The sequence below is a fragment of the Sturnira hondurensis genome, unplaced genomic scaffold (assembly GCF_014824575.4).
Source record: "Sturnira hondurensis isolate 20B ecotype Veracruz unplaced genomic scaffold, ASM1482457v3 Scaffold0020787, whole genome shotgun sequence".
NCBI lineage: Eukaryota > Metazoa > Chordata > Mammalia > Chiroptera > Phyllostomidae > Sturnira > Sturnira hondurensis.
In genome coordinates, this window is record NW_028093418.1 from 2,967,942 (window position 1) to 2,987,445 (window position 19,504).

Sequence of the window (19,504 nt, forward strand, 5' to 3'; positions counted from 1 at the left end):
TTTTTCATCTATATAGATGGAGTTAGGCCACATACCGGCCCCGCGTGATTACGTACAGCCAGACACTGCTTTTCGGGTTAGACTGCATGTTCTGAAAAGCGCAGGGCCAGTGCACATTCTGGAAGACAGAGCGCTCCCTGCAGGCGCTCCTGAGGGGGGTGGGGGACCGGGGTTTGCTTCCTTGTCAGTAGTGATGCCTGAGTGGTCTGGGAAGGAAAGTCGCTACGGCTGAAGTGCTCGCCTGTTCTTCAGTGTTCAGATGCGTGCTAACAAATGTCAGTCTTATACTCTATTTTTAAAAACAAAAACAATTATAAAACCAGGTAATGAGCCAACAATTATCCTTCGTCCACGGAGGTGAGAGCATTTTTAGCCTCCACCACGTTAAAAGCATGGTCTTGTGTTTATCTTAGAGCAGTTTTCTGGTTTGGTTTTGTGTTTTTCCCTTGTTCAGTAATGCCTTAAGTTCGGATGAAGGCTGTGGACACGTGTTAAAATTGGGTTCTGAAGCATCTTTAGTTCTTCTTTTCTGTGGCCTAACACGTGAAAAGCGTCTCAAAATCCAGTGTGAATGTAGCAGTGACTGCCGGCCTGTCTGAAGAGTCGCAGTGTCTTGTGAAGAAGTGGGTTAGTAAAACATAAGGTGAGACGTTCTGGACTGTTCACTCATAGGCAGCGATGGGTCGTGCTGGGTCGTGCTGTAGAATACGTGGAGACCTTGGCGTGCCCGAGAGTCGTGGTCACACCAGAAGCCACGTCAGTGCACCGAAGGCCGCCGTTTCTTGCTGCGCTGTGGTCCTGTGATAAAATATCTCAGCACGCCCCCTCCTGTGGGGGTCTTCTCGAGAATCTAGCAGGCCGGGGCTGCCAGAACAACTCATTGCAGCGTTCTGTGTATAGTATGTTCAGATGTCCTCTGGAAATTCGTACAGGATTACCCCTTCCTGGGCAGGTGGTACGACCGAAGCCCCACTGCCGTTGTGGTGGAACTGTGAAGTAGTCCTGAAGGACGTAAACGGATTGGAAAATTCCCCTTTGGTCCACATAAATCTGCTGTTATGACCTATGTCATAAATCGGTAACTCCTTCCTTCTGGTTCAGATTTATTCCAGAGAAGCTGTTGACGTGCTTGCTTTCACAGTGAGTCCCAAGCGGCACCACGTCTGAGTGTGTGCGGTTTCCTCTCCCCACTCAGAGTAACCCTTTGTTGGAGGCGGTGTCTTAGCAACGCTTCAGTGCTTCCTGCCTTGGACCTTTTGGACCTTCCTGTATCTTTCTTACACTTCCACTCTTCGTGCCTGCATGCATGGGCCCTGCCGGGTTCTGGGTCAGGAGATCTTAGCTCTGTGCAGCCTCGGGTCTGAGTGTGGGGTTCAAGATGATACACGCCAAGGGGTGATTGGTGCCTCTTGTCTGCACAGGGAAGGAAGTCGGGTCTGCTAAATGTAATGTACTACCTGCTTTCTTTTAAAAGGGACACATCAAACCTGCCTGCGCAGTAGGTGCCTGGCGGAAATGCGCCACCACCTGGGGTCCCTGCATGGCCAGCCACACGTGTAGCATTCAGTTGTTGAGGACTGGAAAATGTTTCCATGGCAACGTGGCACACACCCTCCCAAACCCAGCCACCAAAGATAAAGTCACATAATCTGAAAGATGCCTTGTACCCTTCACAGAGTATAACGTCATCATTTGTGCTATAAAACCAAAAGCAAAAAAAGAAAATGTCCTCTACTAAACATTTTGAAGTTTCACATGTGTAATGTGAATGACATGTATGACTCAAGACATTTATTGCAGAAACCAGAAGTCATTGATCTGGTGTGAACTCTCTAATGAGTAGAGGCACTTCGTTCAGCCTTAGCTCCATTCACACCGTATGGGCTTGCGAGGTGAATGTCGTGTGATCACATGTTTGGGAGGCGGGTCACAGAGCTTCTGTGCCTTCAGTAAAGCTTTTTTTGGTTTTATAAATAGGCTGCTATTGAACCCAATATGCGTAATAAAGATTCCTGAGCACGATTGTTACAGGTGGAGTTCGCTATAGGTGGCATCGAGGCGGCAGTTTGAGGCTAAGTCATCGCTGGTTTTTCAGGGATAGGCCTGAAAAGTGTGATGGAGGTGACTGACGTGCTTTCGATGTTTCCCCGCTGCATTTTTGGTCCTGCTGCTTATGTTCTCACCGTGTTGTAAGGCCCGGATCAAATGGAATACACGTTGACATTATTTTGAGAAGTATGGCTTACTCTGCTGTACCAACATGTGGTAAGCTTCAAACAGGTGGTTCTCAACTCACCACCCATCCATTTCAACAGAACTGATTAAAGCAAAAACACAGCGCCCTGACCAGTGTGGCTCAGCGGGTTGGACGTTGTCCCACAAAGTGGAAGGTGGCCAGTTCGATTCCATCAGGGCACATGCTTGGGTTGCAGGTTCAGTCCTGGTCAGGGTGTGTATGAGAGGCAATCCATTGATGTTTCTCTCCTTCTCTTTCTCCCCCCCCCCCATTACCCCCACTCTCTAAAAAGAAAGGAAGGGAGGGAGGGAGGAAGATCTTTACAACAGAACAGAACATGCTGACCTTGCCGGGGCCCCACCCCTACCGGTTCCCATGCATCCTGGGTGGGGCCAACAGGCAGAGCTTCCCTGGGCGGATGACCGCATCCAGCCGTACCTGCCGGCAATTTAAACCCACAGATTCAAGTGTTTTTAGTTACTGGTAGAAAGATAGATTCCCAGTGTTTTAATTTGAATGTTCTTTAAAGAATACATGTTGGGGCAGTGGGAATTTAACCTCTAGCTTCAAAAAGTGAACGGGAATATGTATTTGTTCTTTTTCTTTTTAAAAATATTTTATTTATTTATTTTCAGAGAGAGGGGAAGGGAAGGAGAGAGGGAGAGAAATATCAGTGTGTGGTTGCCTCTCGCGTGTCCCCCATTGGGAACTGGCCTGCAACCCAGGCATGTGCCCTGACTGGGAATCGAACTGCGATCCTTTGCTTCACAGGCCCACACTCAGTCCACTGAGCTGCGCCAGCCAGGGCTATATTTGTTCTGTGATGCTATTAGTTGAGCAAAGTTCTCCCCCCCCTTGCCCTTCTCCCCTTTAATCACACCCTGTGCTTGTTCAGTGGGTGCCAGACAACTTCAGGGCCAACTTCAGGGCCTTGGGGAAGTTTCCTGACACTGTTGCAGTTCCTGGGACTTCAAGCCAGTTGCCCCTCAGGGACCCGTCCTGCCTCTCCCCCGAGGAGCCCAGACCGGCCTGCCTCCCTCCTTCCGCTGCCATCCCCTGCAGCTCTGGTCACGTCGGGCCACGGGGTCCCCTGGCCTCACAGCGTCCCCTGGCCTTGTGCTGCCACCTCCAGAATCCTGTTCTTCACCCAGATTTTAGCTCCACTGCGGCTTCCTGAGGGCTCACTGGTATTAATTACATGGGGCTTGTGTTTTAAGTGGGCCCGGTGCACCTCTTATTGCTGCCCTCTCGGATCCTCTGGGGACGCAGAGGTGCGCAGGGCTCGTAGTTGGAGGTCCTGTGTGAATCCACACCCCAAGATGCTTTCGTCTGCGTTGCAGACTGGACCCCAAGCTGCGAGTCCGGGGCTCTCATCTGAGAGCTGAATGGCGTGACAGTTCGGGCTGAATGGCGTGACAGCGTGTCTCAGAAAGAAGATGAGAGGAGGGAGGGATTTCCTCGTAGGAGCAGGCTTCCTTTGCCCTGTTTCCTGCTGCCAAGGTGTTCAGGTGGCCACAGTTCAGGTGGGAGCAGGCCCTGGGGCTCTGGGCAAGACTGGATCTGGCATTGCAGTGGGGACGGCTACCAGGGGAGGGCAGTGCCCTGGGTCCCCAGACTGAGGTGACAGTGGCAGGTGCCCCCCCCCCCCACCGCCATTCAGCACACTTTGAAGGCCTGAAAGCTGGAGCCCGCCTGCCAGCCAGCACAGGCCAGCGCTGGCCAGCACAGCCCTCAAGGCTGGCTTCCCCACTTCTTCCCCGGCTTTTCCCTCCCACCTGTTCCCAGTTGCTCGCTGGGCTCCAGCCACACCTCCTCCTGGCTGTCAGTCACACTCCACTGCGCTTGGGGCTCAGGTCCCTGCCACCTCCCATCCCTCAGCGGAGCCCACCCTCGCCCCACCCCTCCCTCCCAGGCCTCACATCTGCTTGCAGGTGGAGGGCTTCACCCTGCCTTTCTCTGCCCCACATGACTCATTTCTCTGGTCTCTGTCATTCCCCTCCCCAGTCAGTCTCGGGTAATAATAGTTCCTGCCCTCTGGGCTGGTGTAGGGATTAGGCGAGGGGACGGTATGTGCGAGGTGCCTGTCACTCTGAGGTGAAACCAGCCTGGCAGCCCTCGGTCCAGCTGTGCAGTCCCAGCACACTCGTGGAGAGATCACGGGAGGGGTTGTGTCTCGGGCACTGCGGCCGCAGTCCCAGCAGGGGTCTGAGGGTCTTCCGATGCTCTTTCTTCCCCTTTGCTAATTCGTTCTTGGGAGAATTTCTGAAATGTTGGCTGCCGTGGGGAAACTGGGAGGAAGGGCAGGCCCGGGACCTTTGCTCCTGTGTTTTTCTCCCACACGATTTTAGTTGTACTGATCTTCATGGGGGTTAGGTGATTCGGTTTAGGGCGCAGGTTAACTTCTGAAGCAGGCGCTTTCCCCAATGTGTGTTAATGTGAACAACGAAAGTCCTGGTGTTGATCTGATGACTGGTTAGTTTCTTGGGCCTTCGGAAGAGCTTTTCAAACCACCGAACAGTCACTGTTTTAACACAGAAAAACATGGAGGACCCAAACCACTTCCCTTCCCTTCAGATGGCAGCGTAGGAAACCCTCGGGGAGCTGAGCGCGTCCAATCTGCTTGGGTCTTTTTTAAAGCCTTTCTTCTGTTTGTGTGTGTTTCTGTTTGGGGGAGGGCGGAGGGGAGACATAAACCTGCTGAAGAAAGTCTGGTTTGCAGACCAGAGGGTCGGGAGGCAGAGCGAGTGCGCACGCAGTGACCGCGGACCGTTTGTCGGACACGTGTCGGTGCTCAGACTCGGCACCGGAGCACCAGGCGGAGTCACGGGGTGATTGAAGGACTGCAGGAGGACACGCGTGTCTGCCGACACACAGGGTGTCACACATACCGTCAGGAAGTTGCACATGTGGTCCTGGGGTTGTGACTCCCCGGGGGCTTCACGGGAACAGGAGCACTGACGTGCAGAGTTACTTCTTGGGTTTACTTCCTTCATGGGCTGTGGCTTTGGTCAGCAAGGGCCTCCCGTGGTGACGTGGACTTGGGTGGGGAAGGGCAGGGAGCTGATATAGACTGGAGGGCCGCAGAGCCGAGCCATGCGCTGCAGAGACGGCACTGGGATTCCAGAGGCATGTCTCTCACCCGGGTCGACGTCTCTTAGAGCCATCATCGTGTGTGACCTGCTTTCTGTGTCACCTGCTGCATCTTTGGAAAACACTGACTCACCTGATGTATCCTGATTTGTTAGTGATGTGTTTAAAGTACCTCCAGTATAGCACACAGCAGCGCCTAATTGAATAGTCTGATGTTTTAATTCAGAGTGAGTTTGAACCTGGGACCTATGGAGGGCCCCTGCCTGGGGGGCCGTGTCGGGAAATGGGAACCGCGGCAGGAGGCCCTCTGTGCAGACGCACTAAGGTCTGGTGCATAGGGCGCACTCAGCCCCAGAGGGGCACACGGGTTTGGTGGGTAAAAATAATAGAGGGGTGGCAGGCGGCTATAAAAAGAGGCTGATGGAGTGCAGAGGGCACATGCCTGGATCGCCGCCTCCCTTCGGGAGTGCATGGCGGTGCCAAGGCTGGCGCACTGCACACGGCCCGCTTGCCCCCTTGCTCAGTAGTCAGGTCCTTGAGAGGGAGCCGTGTGTTTGTTTATATCTTACCTGTGTCCTGTTGTCACCTGGCATACGGGACAAGCCCTTCATGTTTGTTTAAATGAGTAAGTATTATAGGGATATACCAAAGAAATGGAAATTTACATTCTTCCAAACATTCTTGGCGGAGTTCAGTGGTGGGCGTCCCCGTGCACTTCCTGCCCTCTGTGCTCACGCATTTTCTTGCCCCCTGTGTGTCTGTTTAATGAGTTCTGGACTCGCCGGGTCCTCTTTTCAGAGAGACGCTGGTGTGGTAGGGACCACCACCAAGCCTTCTCACGAGGTATTTTTAAAGAGGTCTAATTTTGGAAAGTCACAAATTTGTAACTGATTCTTGCTTCACTGAGGTATTAGAAATAGCTGGAGGGATTGTCCTGGCTGGGTGGGGATTTCAAGACAGGCGGAGCATCCAGACCGACTCTCTGGGAATGCACCGAGGTGGGTGACCATGGTGGCGCTGGCTCCGTGTCACTGTCCCCCCGAGAACCCTCAGGCTTGTCCTGAAACAAGGAGATAGAACTTGCAGGGCAAAGACCAGCAGCACCCCCCAGGACCCCGGCCTGGCTTCACGAGACTGAGGTCCCCTGCCTAGACCCTGTGATTCTGCCGGAGATTCTGTGGTGCCATAATCCTGCCCCCCCTTTATTTCTTTCATCACATTTTATAAGACTGTTAGGGATTTTTTGAAACATCAGTGAGTTTAATATTTGAGTTTTCTAAATCCTTAAAGAAAGTTATTTGAGCTAAAAATTACAATGAAGGTAGTTGTGCTGTGGAGAGACTGGACTGGGAATCCGTGAGGGGACCTCACCGACCCACGTGGCCCAGAGACGGCTGGCGGTCGCTGTCCCAGTGAGCAGAGGGCCTCTCAGGCTGTTACTGCCTCTCAGCTCCCTGCGGAGAGCAGTGGGCTCATTCAGGTAACGTCCTTGTTCATCCTAGTAGTCTGTTCTGGGCAGCTAACTCTTGACTTTTTGCAAGTAAATGAATGCTCTTATGAGATAATTCAGATAACACAGGGGCATACTGAATAAAAAGCACAAACGCCCGCTTGCCCTTCCCTCTTGGCCCCTCCCCTGTACAGAAGGTCACCGTTTTTGTCAGTCCTGGCGGGCTGTGCAGTGAGACGAGCCAGCCACATGGGGTGCCCAGACACCCTCTCAAAAAACAGGTAACGTCCACATTTTGCTAAGGGGGGAATGGAAGTGCATGGAAGCCAGGCCGGGAATACAAAGGTTATTAAATGGCCGAAGTAGGATTTGAACCCAGGTCTCTACTGCGAGAAATGGGACAGCTGTCCTGCTTTAGCCTGGCTTGTCTTTCCCTGTCCATCTGTCAAGGTCACTACCTGCCTCGTGCCAGGATCAGATTTGTCAGGTTACTGGTGAGAGGGTGCTGACTCTGCAAGGTGTCTTCTGCCTCTGGGGTTGGGTTTGTGTTCACCTGTGCAGGCCCACAGCGGGTGGCTGATAACCTTTTGACTCCGTGAACTTGTTGTTTTCTTTTGACTTGTAAAACAAGTTTGCACAGGTCTTCAACAGCTAAAACAAACTGCAGCTAGTCCTCACTGATGCTCCCCACCCCCCAAAACATGCTCCGAGCACTTCTTACTCTCTTCCCTCCTGGCTGTTATTACCCCCTGATCCCCACACCTCCCCTACTCAGCTGCAGCTGCCTTTGGGGGGCGCTCTGCCTTCGCCGTCCTCTGAGTTGTGGAGAGAAACGGGAGAACATCCCTGACTGCAGCCCACCGTGGTGGTGGTGGTGGTGGTGGTGGTGCTGCTGCTGCTGCTGCTGAGTCGCCAGCTGGCCCAGCACAGCAGCTTGGAGGGCAGGGTGTGGGAGACCTGGGGAAGGTGAGGGTCCTAGACACAGGGTCTGGCAGGACTGGCAGGACCCCCCTGACCTGGAAGGCAGGGCACCTGCAGAATGTAGAATTGAGGTGAATGCTTTCTTTAAGGCACCTTAGAATGTAGAACTAAGTTTTGGTTGGGTGGAGTTGCCACTTATGGGCTAGGACACAAACGGGGACAAGTGGGTTTGGGTGAAAGATGATCGGGATTGGGTGGCATCGATTTTCAAAGTCCCCAGAGGGCATTTAGCCCTTAAATGGATGCGGGTCTGGGGAAGATGTTTTCTGAAGTGGAGATGAGATGACAGCGCTTACACATATTTTTTCTGGAGAGAAGAAATAATTCCTTGTTAAGTAGTAAGACTTTGCTTCTAACTCGAGTGTTGATTAAAGCAGGACAGATAGGGCTTGTTGGGTGCTCCATGCCGTCACCCTTGTGTGGTTCGTTCAGGTGACCCGACGTTCTCTCCTTTGAGAAGGGCCTGCAGTCGTGTCCTGTAGCACCAACGCTGGTCTGGTGCGGAAAGAACCTCTAGGAACCGAGCTTCGCTGGTTTTGCCTGCAGCCGAGAGGTTCTCACCGTGTAGGCAGGAACTCACAGTGGCCGACCGTGCACATCAGGTTTATCTGAGTATCGTACAAGGGACAGGAGTTCTGCGTTTTATCCCAGAAACCCAGGGGCCCACGTGCGTCCACAGCATAGCCCGTGCTCTGCGTTGCCTTTGAGATTAGTGTGGGTCACGTGCCAGTTGCTGGTGACGTCGGTTGGAACCGAAAAGTGACTGCGTAAACCCTGCTGGTTGTCCCGGCTTTGTCTGTAGTGGTGCTAGAACATTCCGTTGCTATGGCCTGCCTCTTCCGTGGCGCATGGTTGCACTGATAAGAGACAAAAATAGAGGTTTCTACCTAAAACCCTACTGCCAGTCTTCCCATTTTGATTTCTTTCTAAACCCTTTGATTTCTTTCTTTTCACTAACTCATTTCAGAAATGACTTTTAGTCATGACAGTCTCCCACCCCACTCCTTTTGACAGTTGCTCCTCCTCAAATTAATCATTAGCATGTTCTTCTGTTTTCATGGTGATTTTTTGTTAGTCTGCGTAAGATGAACTTTGTACCATAAACTCCACCCTTAACACTGGAAATAGCGTAACTCAGTCGCACTGTGGCTGGACCTGCTCCTGAATGTTGGCAGCTGAGACTCCGGGGCTCATTTTTGTGGTCTTCTGTCCAGCTAGTTTAAGTGCCAGTGTGGGGGACCAGTAACACCCACCCTTTCTTGTGAACGAAGACTTCATTAGCTCCCCACCCCTTCCCACGGTTACATGGGTTGGGAGATTTTTTTCCTTAACCACAGAAACTGTATTTATTTATTGTGACAGTTTCTTTTTCCATTTTTATTAACCAAGGGTCTATAACTAGGTCTGAAATCAAAACAAGCTTCCAACAGTGTCAACATTAAGTTTGGTTTTCCAGAGGGTTCATATCTGCTAACCTGTATACCTTCTCAATGAACAGGGCATTCCTGTAACATTTTTTTAAAATGACAACAATGTAAAGTCCTCATGCCATGTTCTTCCTCTTGCCCTCCCCCGCCCCCACCCCACCCCCAGGGGCAGACTCGGGGCGGGGGGGGGACCTGTGGTCCTAAGGGTCTCAGATGAAGCATGGGCTATACCTGGGCAGTTTGGCGTCTTATTAGCAAGTTTTTTTTTAATGGAGAAAGATAATGGAAAACATCCACTGAAATGAGTTTTTATTAAGACAAGTACCACCTCCCTCCACATTTGTGGGGAATGGCCCCGGGTGCCATTCTCAGCCCTGTGACACCGGCGGTCTGGCCCTGGAGACCCGGGCTCCTGAGTCATCACCTCTGTGCTTTTCCCACCTGTATCACGAACATGCCCTCCGTGCTCCCCTCTCCCATCTCCATGAGCTTTTCTCTGTTGACTTTGTGCCTACGTGTGCTTACCCACTTCCCATTTCTGTTTCCCCCCAGTAAAGTCGGGCTCTGGAAGGGCATGTCCGTGTGTGCATGTGTGTGTGTGTGTGTGTGTGTGCAGCCGTGCAGGCCCGGGCCTGGCCCAAGTGCACAGGGGAGGGGCAGCCGCAGCAGCAGCCTCCCCAGCTCACTCCCTGGGTGCTGCAGCAGCTTGAGGAGGAAGTAGGTGGCTGTTATTGTCCCCACGTTCAAGACCAGGACACATTTTCACGTGACTTGGTTAAAGTCACACCTCTTTGTGTGCCTTCAGGGACACTTTATCTCCTTCCTTTGGCCCTTAGGATGAAAACATAAAGTGAGTCAAGGACAGAGAGTAGAGTGCGAAGAGAAATAAAAAGTCTGCAGAATAAGTAGATGGGATAAGTGGCCCCCAATGTCCTCTCGGGGAGAGAGGGTCGTTGCCTCCGGAGCTCTGCCCTCCTAGTGACGGCCCGTGCTTTCCAGTTCGGTGCACCGTCCTGTCATCCTGTCGCCTGGTGTCCCGCTCTGTTGCGTGTTCAGAGGTTGCTTGGGCCCCGACTGGAGACAGCGTATGTGTTCGCTTTGGTTTTGCTTTTTAGCTCTTCAGTCAGTCGTGTGTCACTGCCCAGCAAGCAGAGGGGGCTGGTCTGCTTGGGCAAATGCCCCTGAAGAGAACGTTGCCAAGTAATTGGACTTCCTGGTTGCTGTCGAGGGTAATGTTTAACAGAAAAGAATATTTTCTTAAACCGAATAAGGGTTTGGGGAACTCGTTCATTGATATTTTTATTATATATCGTATTTTTAAACCGTTAGTTTTCTGTAATTGCCTGTCAGATATCACCTCCAGTTTAGCATAAAGACAAAGTAAAAAAAATGAAGTATTTTATCCATAGGTAAAGTGTGAGGTGGTAAAAGAAATCATGTAACCAAATTCATTTTGTAAAAATGGCTTTTGTAGGATATATGTGGAATGGTGTGAATTTACTGTATCTTAAGTAAATACATACTCATGGGTAGGTTTGGATATCATAGTAAGTCGTGTTAGACATTGTCAGTATTTTAACAAAAAAGGAAAAATTTTAACCCTGATTTTCATGTTCACACACTTTTGTGGTAAGTCATTTAAAATCTCCTTCCTTGGGGAGGACATGACCATGTGCATGTTGGGAACTTGGTGGAAAACTTGGTGAAAACCCCTTCCTTGTGTAATGGATGTTGGTGGAAAGGTGGGTCTCCGTTACAGTTGGTTTCCAGAATATAACTGTTCTGTAACGTGAGGGACGCAGTGCATTCAAGGGGGTAATCGTCATTGCCGCTTGTTTGCAGAGAGTCGGGGCCGGTGACCAAAAATAGAAGGTTCAGGTCGTACAAAGACGGTTTAAGGTAGACGTCAGCCTGTATAAATTTCCTTTAAAACCCTTAACAAGGTGCCATCGGGGTGATGCATTCTTCTTATTGGACGGGTAAGGAGCAAGGGCCGCTGTTACTCAGGATGCTGGGCTGTGAATGGAATGGCCCTCTCCCAGGTGCAGATCCAGGTGCAGAAATGTGAGCCAGTGCGTGGAGCAGTGCGGGAGCCAGGTGACTGTCCCGGAGCAGGAGGGCCGATGACTCCCGCGTCCAGCCAGCGGTGGCAGGCACGCCACTCCGGGACACTGTAGGGCCGAGGGTTTGGATTGAATGGGTCTCTGGGCCCTCCCCTTCTCATTTATATAAACGGTTTAATTTCAGTAGATTTCTCCATCTGCTTCGCTAATTTCCACTGGAGCATCCTTAGTAAAATTTATTGTCCGTAAAAAAAATCATGGTGTGTATAACTTTTGGGTTTGTGCTTTTATTACTCTCTTTGTTTAGTTTGGACCAAGGAAAAGGTATTTTATTAACAACTTTTAATTCTCTTGGAAAGTAACGTGGAACCTACATTATTTGAGGTGTCGAAGCTTAAATGACAACAGAGGCTGAGCGTTAGCAGACGTGGTGGCGAGGGCCGTGCGGCGAGGGCCGTGCGGCGAGGGCCGTGCGGCGAGCCTTCTATGGCCCGGACTTCTCGCAGTTATCGCTCACACGAATGCTTACGTAATCATGTCTCTACTTTAGTTTTTGGAATGAATTAATTTATTTGATACCCTTCCTAAGTGCATTTATTCTTTTTTTATCTGAAAAAGACATCAGTTTTCCATCTGATTGGTGGCTTTGCTTTTTATGCAGTAGCAGGAAGGAGGAAGGGGTTGTCATGGTGGAAGTTAGTCTGTTACTGGAGTTGGGCGGGGCCTCAGATGCCACCGAGTCCGGCCGCACAGTCGGCGCAGGCATGCCTCTCGCAGTGGGTCAGACCGATGGTTGCCCAGCCTTTGCTGGGATACTTCCAGTCACAGGAAACTCACTACCTTTCCCAGTGTTTTAACAGCTTTACTAAGTAGGTCCTGCTGTCTTAAAGCCAGAGTGTGCATTCTGGTTACTTACACCTACGGCCCGAGCTCTGTCCTCTCAAATAATAGATAACCAAAATAATAACCAGTCTTTTCCCCCACTGACCACCCAGGAATATTTCTCTTCCCTCCGAGCCCCAATTTTTTCATCTATAAAATGCCGTGACAGGTGTGGCTCAGTGGGTTGGGCATCACCCTGCAAAGCGAAAGGTCGCCAGTTTGATTTCCACTCAGGACACAGGCCTGGATTGTGGGTTCAGTCCCCAGAAGGGGGTGTACGAGAGGCAACCGATCAATGTTTCTGTCCTTCTCTTTCTCCCTTCCCTTCCGCTCCCTCTAAAAGTAAATAAATACAATCTTAAAAAAATGAGTTCCCCATCTGGTCATCTCACCAGGATTGAGGTAGAGAGCAACTGAGACCATTGGGACCTTAGGCAAAACGCTTTTCTTGTCTCGGAGGATTAGTAACACCTTAGTTTTGTCTGTGCTGCGGGATGCAGTGGGAGACAGCGGCACCCGCCCATCGGCCCGGGAGCCTGGGATGGGCACTGCCCCATTGATGTTCTGCCCATTAACAAATGAGTGAATTTGTCTTTTCATTAAACACTTACTGACCTTTCACTCTGTGCCCGGCTGGCCTTGCTTGGGCCTTAAGTGAACACAGAAATGGGGAACAGGACGGACACTGTCTCCCCCATATAGGGCTTGGCTTTTCTCCCCTAGGTCTCTTTGCTTTGAGATATACATGCTTTTGATTGTTCAGATTAAAATGATACTGTTAGTCTGTGTTTACTTGAGAGTTTCTGGTTTTCTGCCTAGCCCCCTGTGTAACCGTGTGTCTCTGGTGTGCAGATATATGGAGCCTGGGCGTGATCCTGTTCATGCTGGTGTGTGGGCAGCCGCCCTTTCAAGAGGCCAACGACAGCGAGACGCTGACGATGATCATGGATTGTAAATACACGGTCCCCGCTCACGTGTCTAAAGAGTGCAAAGAGTAAGTGAGAGAGAGCGTGTGAGTGTCCGGGCTCCTTTGAGTTTTTAAGCTTAGTATCTCTGCTCTCGTTAAGTGTGTTTAGGGGAGTTAGCCCCAGAATGTGGTTTGGAATTTACTATAGAGTACAGGATATATTACTTTCTTTCTTAAATATGCCAGTTTTTAAGAAACTCGTGTGCCTCTTCCGTCTCTAGGACTGGGGGTTACTGTCACCTGAACTGCATCAGCAAAACACACAGCCCCATGGAGCTGTTTTAAACTCCAGGAAGAGGTCATAGACCCCCGCACCCCGTTTTCGGGTGTACAGAGTGTCTCACAATTTTATCCACATACCCCTCCCCGCAACTGACCGCAGGGCTCCGTTCTGGTGTTTGGGACTGCGGGAGCCAGCAACCAAAAGACACTCAAGCTGATTTATGTGGAATGAAAGTCCTGTGACGTGTGGTGAGAACGTCAGTGGGACGAAGGGGCCGTGGGGAGTTCAGTGTTTCATCGACATCGCGGGTGATGTTTTCTGATGTAATCAGCTGAGATTGTAGCTACTCTCCTGGAGGGTTTTGCTGCAGTAACACAGTTTGCGTTTCTCCCATCAGCTGGTAAACTGTGCGGCGCCCTGCGGGTATTAGACTTACTGAGAGGGATCCCTGTGTGATGACGTAGATGTCTTGCCACTGTGCTGAACACCGGAAACTAATATAACATTGGATGTCAGCTGTAATTAGAAAAGGAGAGCAGGAAATCTGATAGCTTGAAGAACTTTTTCCCCGAGCCTCTCCTTAGGCCATGTGGTGGCTTGTTCGTGCCTGGGTATTCAGACTCTCTGGGTTCCAGTACTAGCTTCTCCCTGTACCAATGGTGTGAGAAGGACAGAGCCTACCTTTTAGGTTTTTCCCAAAGTGAATTAATGTATATAACGCTCTTAGCTCAGCCCTTGGCACAGAGGAAGCACTTGGTGTGAACATTGGCCATGGTGACGTTTCTCCCCACACTATTGTGGCCCTCTACCCCAGGAAGCCGGTGCACGTGGCGTGCGTGCTGTGTGTAATTCAGGGAGCAGCTCCACAGCCCCTGTTGAGAAACTGAAAGCTCAGCTTGTTTTCATGTTGAAGTACATTATTCACAGGAGTGTTTGCAACGTGTCTGCAGTGAAGTGAACACCTCTGCACCTGGTGTCCAGCCCAAGAAGTGGGATGGTTCTAGTAGCGTAGACGCCTGTGTGTCTCCCTCACGGAGCAGCTGTGGTCATCATAGGGCCGTTCGGCTTTCCGCTTCCTCCTGTGTCAGTTTAGCTAAGTTATGTTTTTCAAGAAACTCATTCCTTTAACCCAGATTTTCAGATGTGTTGGCCTCGAGTATTTCTAATGCCCTCTTTTGCATCGTGGGGCGTTGCCCATCCTACTGCTGACACGTTCTGCCCTCGCTGTCTCGAGCAGTTTGCCTGAGATGTGCTATTTCATTAGTCTTTTCCAAAGACCTGCCTGTCTCACTGTAACGATGGGTTCACCCCCCTGCAGCCTGATCACCCGGATGCTGCAGCGGGACCCCAAGAGGAGGGCCTCCTTGGAGGAGATTGAAAACCACCCGTGGCTCCAGGGAGTGGACCCTTCCCCCGCCACCAAGTGCAGCACCCCCCTGGTGTCGCACAAGAACCTCTCGGAGGAGGAGCACAACAGCATCATCCAGCGCATGGTGCTCGGGGACATCGCGGACCGGGACGCCATTGTCGAGTAGGTGGCCAGCCCGCGTGCGGGGCTGCGGCTGGGGCCGTGGGACGGCGCCTCTGCCCTTGCCGGGGCCCGGGGACACGGGTGGGGGGCAGCGGTCCTGGCTGGCAGGATTCTGTCGTTTATCTCTAGAATTCCTGGCCCAGGGCCTGGCTCATAGGTTCCATTTCTGTTTTTATTTTTGTGCTGTGACCAAGGGCGTGTCAGCGAGAGCTGTGGCCTTTCTCCTCCCCTGCTGAGGCGCGTCGGAACAGCCCGCCTTGTCTGTAGCAGTGCCCCCTTCATTCCTGTGGCCCCCTTGGTTCCCGCAGTGAGCGGAGGGAAGGAGGCAGCACCCCCAGTCCCTAAATCAGGGGCTGGCACGTGAGGCCAGCCTCACGTTTACATACCTGCAGTTGTGCTGGGCCCTGGTTTGTCCGTGGCTGTGTTGTGTGGCCACGTCAGATTGTGTGTGAGAGAGACCTCACGACCCACAAAGCCTAAACAGTTCCTCTCCGGCCCATAAGAGCCCTGCTACCTGACTCGGGACCCATAAGCTCTGCAAGTTGTTAACTAAGTCCTTTAACACCAAAGAAGGATTCCATAACCTAAGACATTTAGAAACCACCTGTTTTCAATACCCTGAGAAGTTCCGAATCAAGGGTGAGATGCAGTTGCTTTGTTTTAACAGTGATTCATTTCCATAAGAGGTCCGTCCTGTCTATGAAAATACGAACCATTTCCACCAACGAAAAGTCAGAAGTCACTTAACCTGTTGAAGCAGCTGGGCACAAGGGAAGGGGTCTCTTGCCGAGGACATGCCCTTGAGGAATGTGTAGAAAGTGGTTCTCCGTCTTTGCGTGGGTGAAAGACTGTTTTGTCTCCCTGAATCAGCCCAGTGATTTTAGCTTAAACAGATACCTGCCATGGTGTCGTGGAGCTATTTAATTCACGTCACTTTGGTTGTCCATCCGAAAGGAGCGGCCATAGCGGGTCAGGGGACTCTGTGTGCCTGAGGGCAGCGGCGGGGTGGGGGGGGCTCTTCTGCCAGTGCTGCCTGCATTCAGAGCCGCACGCCTTTGGCTCACCCTGACCTCTTTCTTTGGGGCCTTGTGCTCAGCCCGCCCTGCCCTTATCAAGCTGTCACCTGTGCACATGTTGAGAACAGCCCCTGTCGCTTCTCTCCTGCATGTTCATTGTGTATTTTCACCAAGTACAGAAAGTTCCTGAACACATAGGTGTGTATTTCCGGGCCTTGTGGATCTGGTGTGTTCTCATGCTGTTCCCTGGAAAGGCCAGAAAGGCCAGCTGCCGGACGGAGAGCAGGCAGGGCCATGTGCCCCGAGGGCTTTACGCCCCAGCAGCTCCTGTCCCCAGGCTTGTGGGCTGGGCTCGGACTCTGAGTGTCACTTTGGAAATGGATGAGTGAGCGCATTGGGCAAAGAAGGTACTAGTGACAGGCGGGCAGTTCCATGAGTAGGTAGTGGGTCAGTGCCTAAAATTCCAATAAATGCGGAGAGAGCACAAAAGTAAAGACTCTCCCTGGTTGCTGTGATCAGATTGGTGTCACGGTGCACACCCAGGTAGCTCAGTTTATCCTTCTGCTGTGAGCCGGCCGGCCGGCCAGGCCTAGAACGGAAGCACCGGCACGTAGATGGACGGCACGGAGACCATGCGGTTCCTGGAGGCCTCCTGGAACTGACCTCCCCCGCTGCCCTCAGCGATTTGGCTTTTTTGCACTCACTGAACGTTTTTATGCAGTTGTATTTTAGAATTTCAAGAGTAACCTAAATACTAGGGTTTTTTTTCCCTTGTTTGTAATCTTTCATAATTTTAAAGATTTCAGGTCATTGGATTTCCTTTGCTTGTACTTTTTTGCTTTTTATTTATTTTTTAAAAAGTACTTATTTATTTTAAATACTTTATTTATTTTTAGAGGGGGAAGGGAAGGAGAAAGAGAGGGAGAGAAACATCACTGTGTGGTTGCATCTCACGTGCCCCCTACTGGGGACCTGGCCCACAACCCAGGCATGTGCCCTGACTGGCAATCGAACTGGTGCCCCTTTGGTCAAGTGAGGCTGGCACTCAACTACTGAGCTACACCAGGCAGGGCTGCTTGTACTTTTTTTTAAAAAACCACTTCTGCTTGTTTAAAAAAAACCCTGCTGATGTGCTATGTGCACTCTCCCCGTGCCCCGCAGAGCCCTGGAGACCAACCGGTACAACCACATCACAGCCACATACTTCTTGCTTGCGGAACGGATCCTGAGGGAGAAGCAAGAGAAGGAGATACAAACCAGGTCTGCCAGCCCCAGCAACATCAAGGCCCAGTTTAGGTGAGAAAAAAATCTTCACTGATTTTAGTAAGTTACCGTTTTGAAATAGCGAACTTTGTCTGTTTGTTTGTCTGTTTGTTCAGCGCGATAGAGCAGGAACAGTGATGGTGGCCTCCGGGTGCGGGGAGCTTGGGTTCTGTGTCACTGAGGGTGCCCTGCCCTCCGGGGCTCAGTGTGGCCCGAGTGGTTCTCTCTTCTTAGAGAAGAGAGAGAGCCCTTTACCCTTTACTTTTGGTGGCTAAAGAGGATAGAGAAGTCTGGACTGGACACTGAGTTTCGGAGCTTACCTTACGTCCTGGGTGTGTTCCTCTGCAATGGAACTAGGCACACCGTCTGGCGCTTGCTTGGGTGGAGGTGGTCTGGGCCCCAGGGAGCCGGGGACAGACCAGGAGAGTGACCCTGAGGGTCGGCCAGCCTGGCCCTGTCCCAAACCCTCTGGTGGGAAAGCACAGCCTCAGTGTCACCACAGGCTGCACCCCAACTTGGGAGCCACCCTAGACTTTTGGAGAAGGGATTAGTAGGTGTGTTTCAGCTGTTTCCTGTTTAGTGAAACAGAGCAGAGCTCAAGCTGAAGGTGATCAAATAGTTTACTTTCTTCTCCAACCTGCAAAGCCAGCGGTAGCTGTAAAAAAGTCTCAGAACCTTCCGCACAGTTTTTCTTTTCTCCTCCTGGGGTTCTGGAGCAGAGATGCATTGAGGGCCTTTGTCCTCCTGTGGCCTGGGGCCCCCTGGCAAGTGGGGGGCATCTGCTTACTTGCCTTCTCTTTCTGTCACCGTGACTTTAATGTGAAAGCTGTGAGCCTCCCTGGGTCTGTTGCTGAGGGTGCCTTGTGGTCAGGGTGACCGGTCCGGAGTCAGGAGACTGGTGATCAAAGCAGCAGTTGTTTGTTCTGCGGGGGGCGCGGAGCCAGGGTGAGCCAGCCACACAGAGTGGGGACACTCTTTGGGCCTTGCCAGTGTGGGAGGGAGCGTGGTGTGGTCTGTCTATCCCCTGAGAGCTGACCTCAGCTCTGGGGAGGCTCAGTGCCCACTTCCTGTCAGAGAGAGGCCAGGAAGCTCGGAGAGCGTGGAGGCCTGGCCGCAGCCTGCAGCAGGCGTTCGTTCCTTTAGGGGGCTTCTGAGCTCGCCGGGAGACACCGCTGCTCTGCGGGCTGCGTAACCACGGAAATCCAAACTACATGCCGCTGTCTTCAAGCTGTGCAACCTTAGGCAGGTGTTTTGGTTGCTTCATATGTAAAGAGGGGACAGGAGCACCTACCACGTGGAATTGTAGGGTTAATTCCCGTCGGGCCGTTGGCAGGGCTGGGAAGTGCTCAGCCAGGGTGACCTGGGCCATCGGTGTGCGCAGTTGTGGTTGGCAGCTCTCCTCTCCTTTGTGGGATGAACCACATTCCTCCCGGTTGTGTGGGTTTAAATATGCCCAGTAGCTGTGGGCTCCCTGACAGCTGGCGTAACTGCTGCAAACAGGAGCCACTGGTTCCGAAGTGGCCAACAGCAACGTTGCCACCGTGGCCCTTACCTGTCCTGGCCCTGGGGGTGGGGAGCAGGGGAGGCAGAGCCCCCACCATGTCCGTGGCCCTCCCTGTCCTCGAGTGGCTTGACTGCTGCTCCAGTGAGTGAGTCAGCCACCCGGTCAGCGCCTCGCCCCCCAGCCCAGGGCTCCCCTGGGATTTGCTGGGTGACCTTGCCAGTGGCCGCGTGGCCTGTGGGCAGCGGGTATGCGGCTCCTCCTCTGCAGGGCCACGGGGCTCTCGGGAGCTGGTGCGGGTGTGTCGTGGAGGGTGGATGACTCGCCCAGAGACACTGCTCGACTCAGAAGCACCCCTGAACACTCAGCTTTCGTCAGCCACCATGCGGTGACTGTGGCAGATGGACCCGCTCCGTCCTCAAGGGAGTGCAAGGCCTTGAGCTGGGGGGAGGTGTCTGCAGTGAATCCCCACGAGTTGTGTCGAGCTGTAGGTTTAATTGGGTTTTATTTCTAGGGTAACATAATGGGCGTGAAATGGAAATGTCGGTGTGGCAGTGGCTGTTGTCAGTGTGTCTGGCATCTGCTGGTCCCCTGGGCAGGGAGGACAGCTGAGAATCCCAGGATGTTCATTCAAAACAAGCCAGAGACCTCGTTGTCCAAAGCCGTTCCCTTTGGCTTCCGGGCAATCTTCTTGTTGCTTGGGTAACAAGTAACCAGATTGGGAGGTAAAATGAACGTTCAAACGACAGGGGACTTTCTGTCCCATGCTCTGGTGTGGACATGTGAATGAGACGTGTTTACAGTTGGCTCTTTGCATTTTGTAGTTGGCGAGGAAGAGCTTTGTATTTGCCACCGTATACTCCTCAATATCCTC

The 19,504-nt window shown here is 52.0% G+C and overlaps 1 protein-coding gene across 2 annotated transcripts in view; it reads left to right on the forward strand.

Moving 5' to 3' along the window:
• SNRK (SNF related kinase) overlaps positions 1-19,504 on the forward strand; it is a 39,753-nt gene that overhangs the window by 16,026 nt on the left and 4,223 nt on the right. For both annotated transcript variants that reach the window (XM_037030651.1, XM_037030650.1), the window contains 3 exons: positions 12,982-13,123; positions 14,638-14,850; positions 17,028-17,162. In XM_037030651.1, coding sequence (XP_036886546.1) covers positions 12,982-13,123; positions 14,638-14,850; positions 17,028-17,162 — 490 coding nt within the window. The remainder of the gene's footprint in view (positions 1-12,981; positions 13,124-14,637; positions 14,851-17,027; positions 17,163-19,504) is intronic.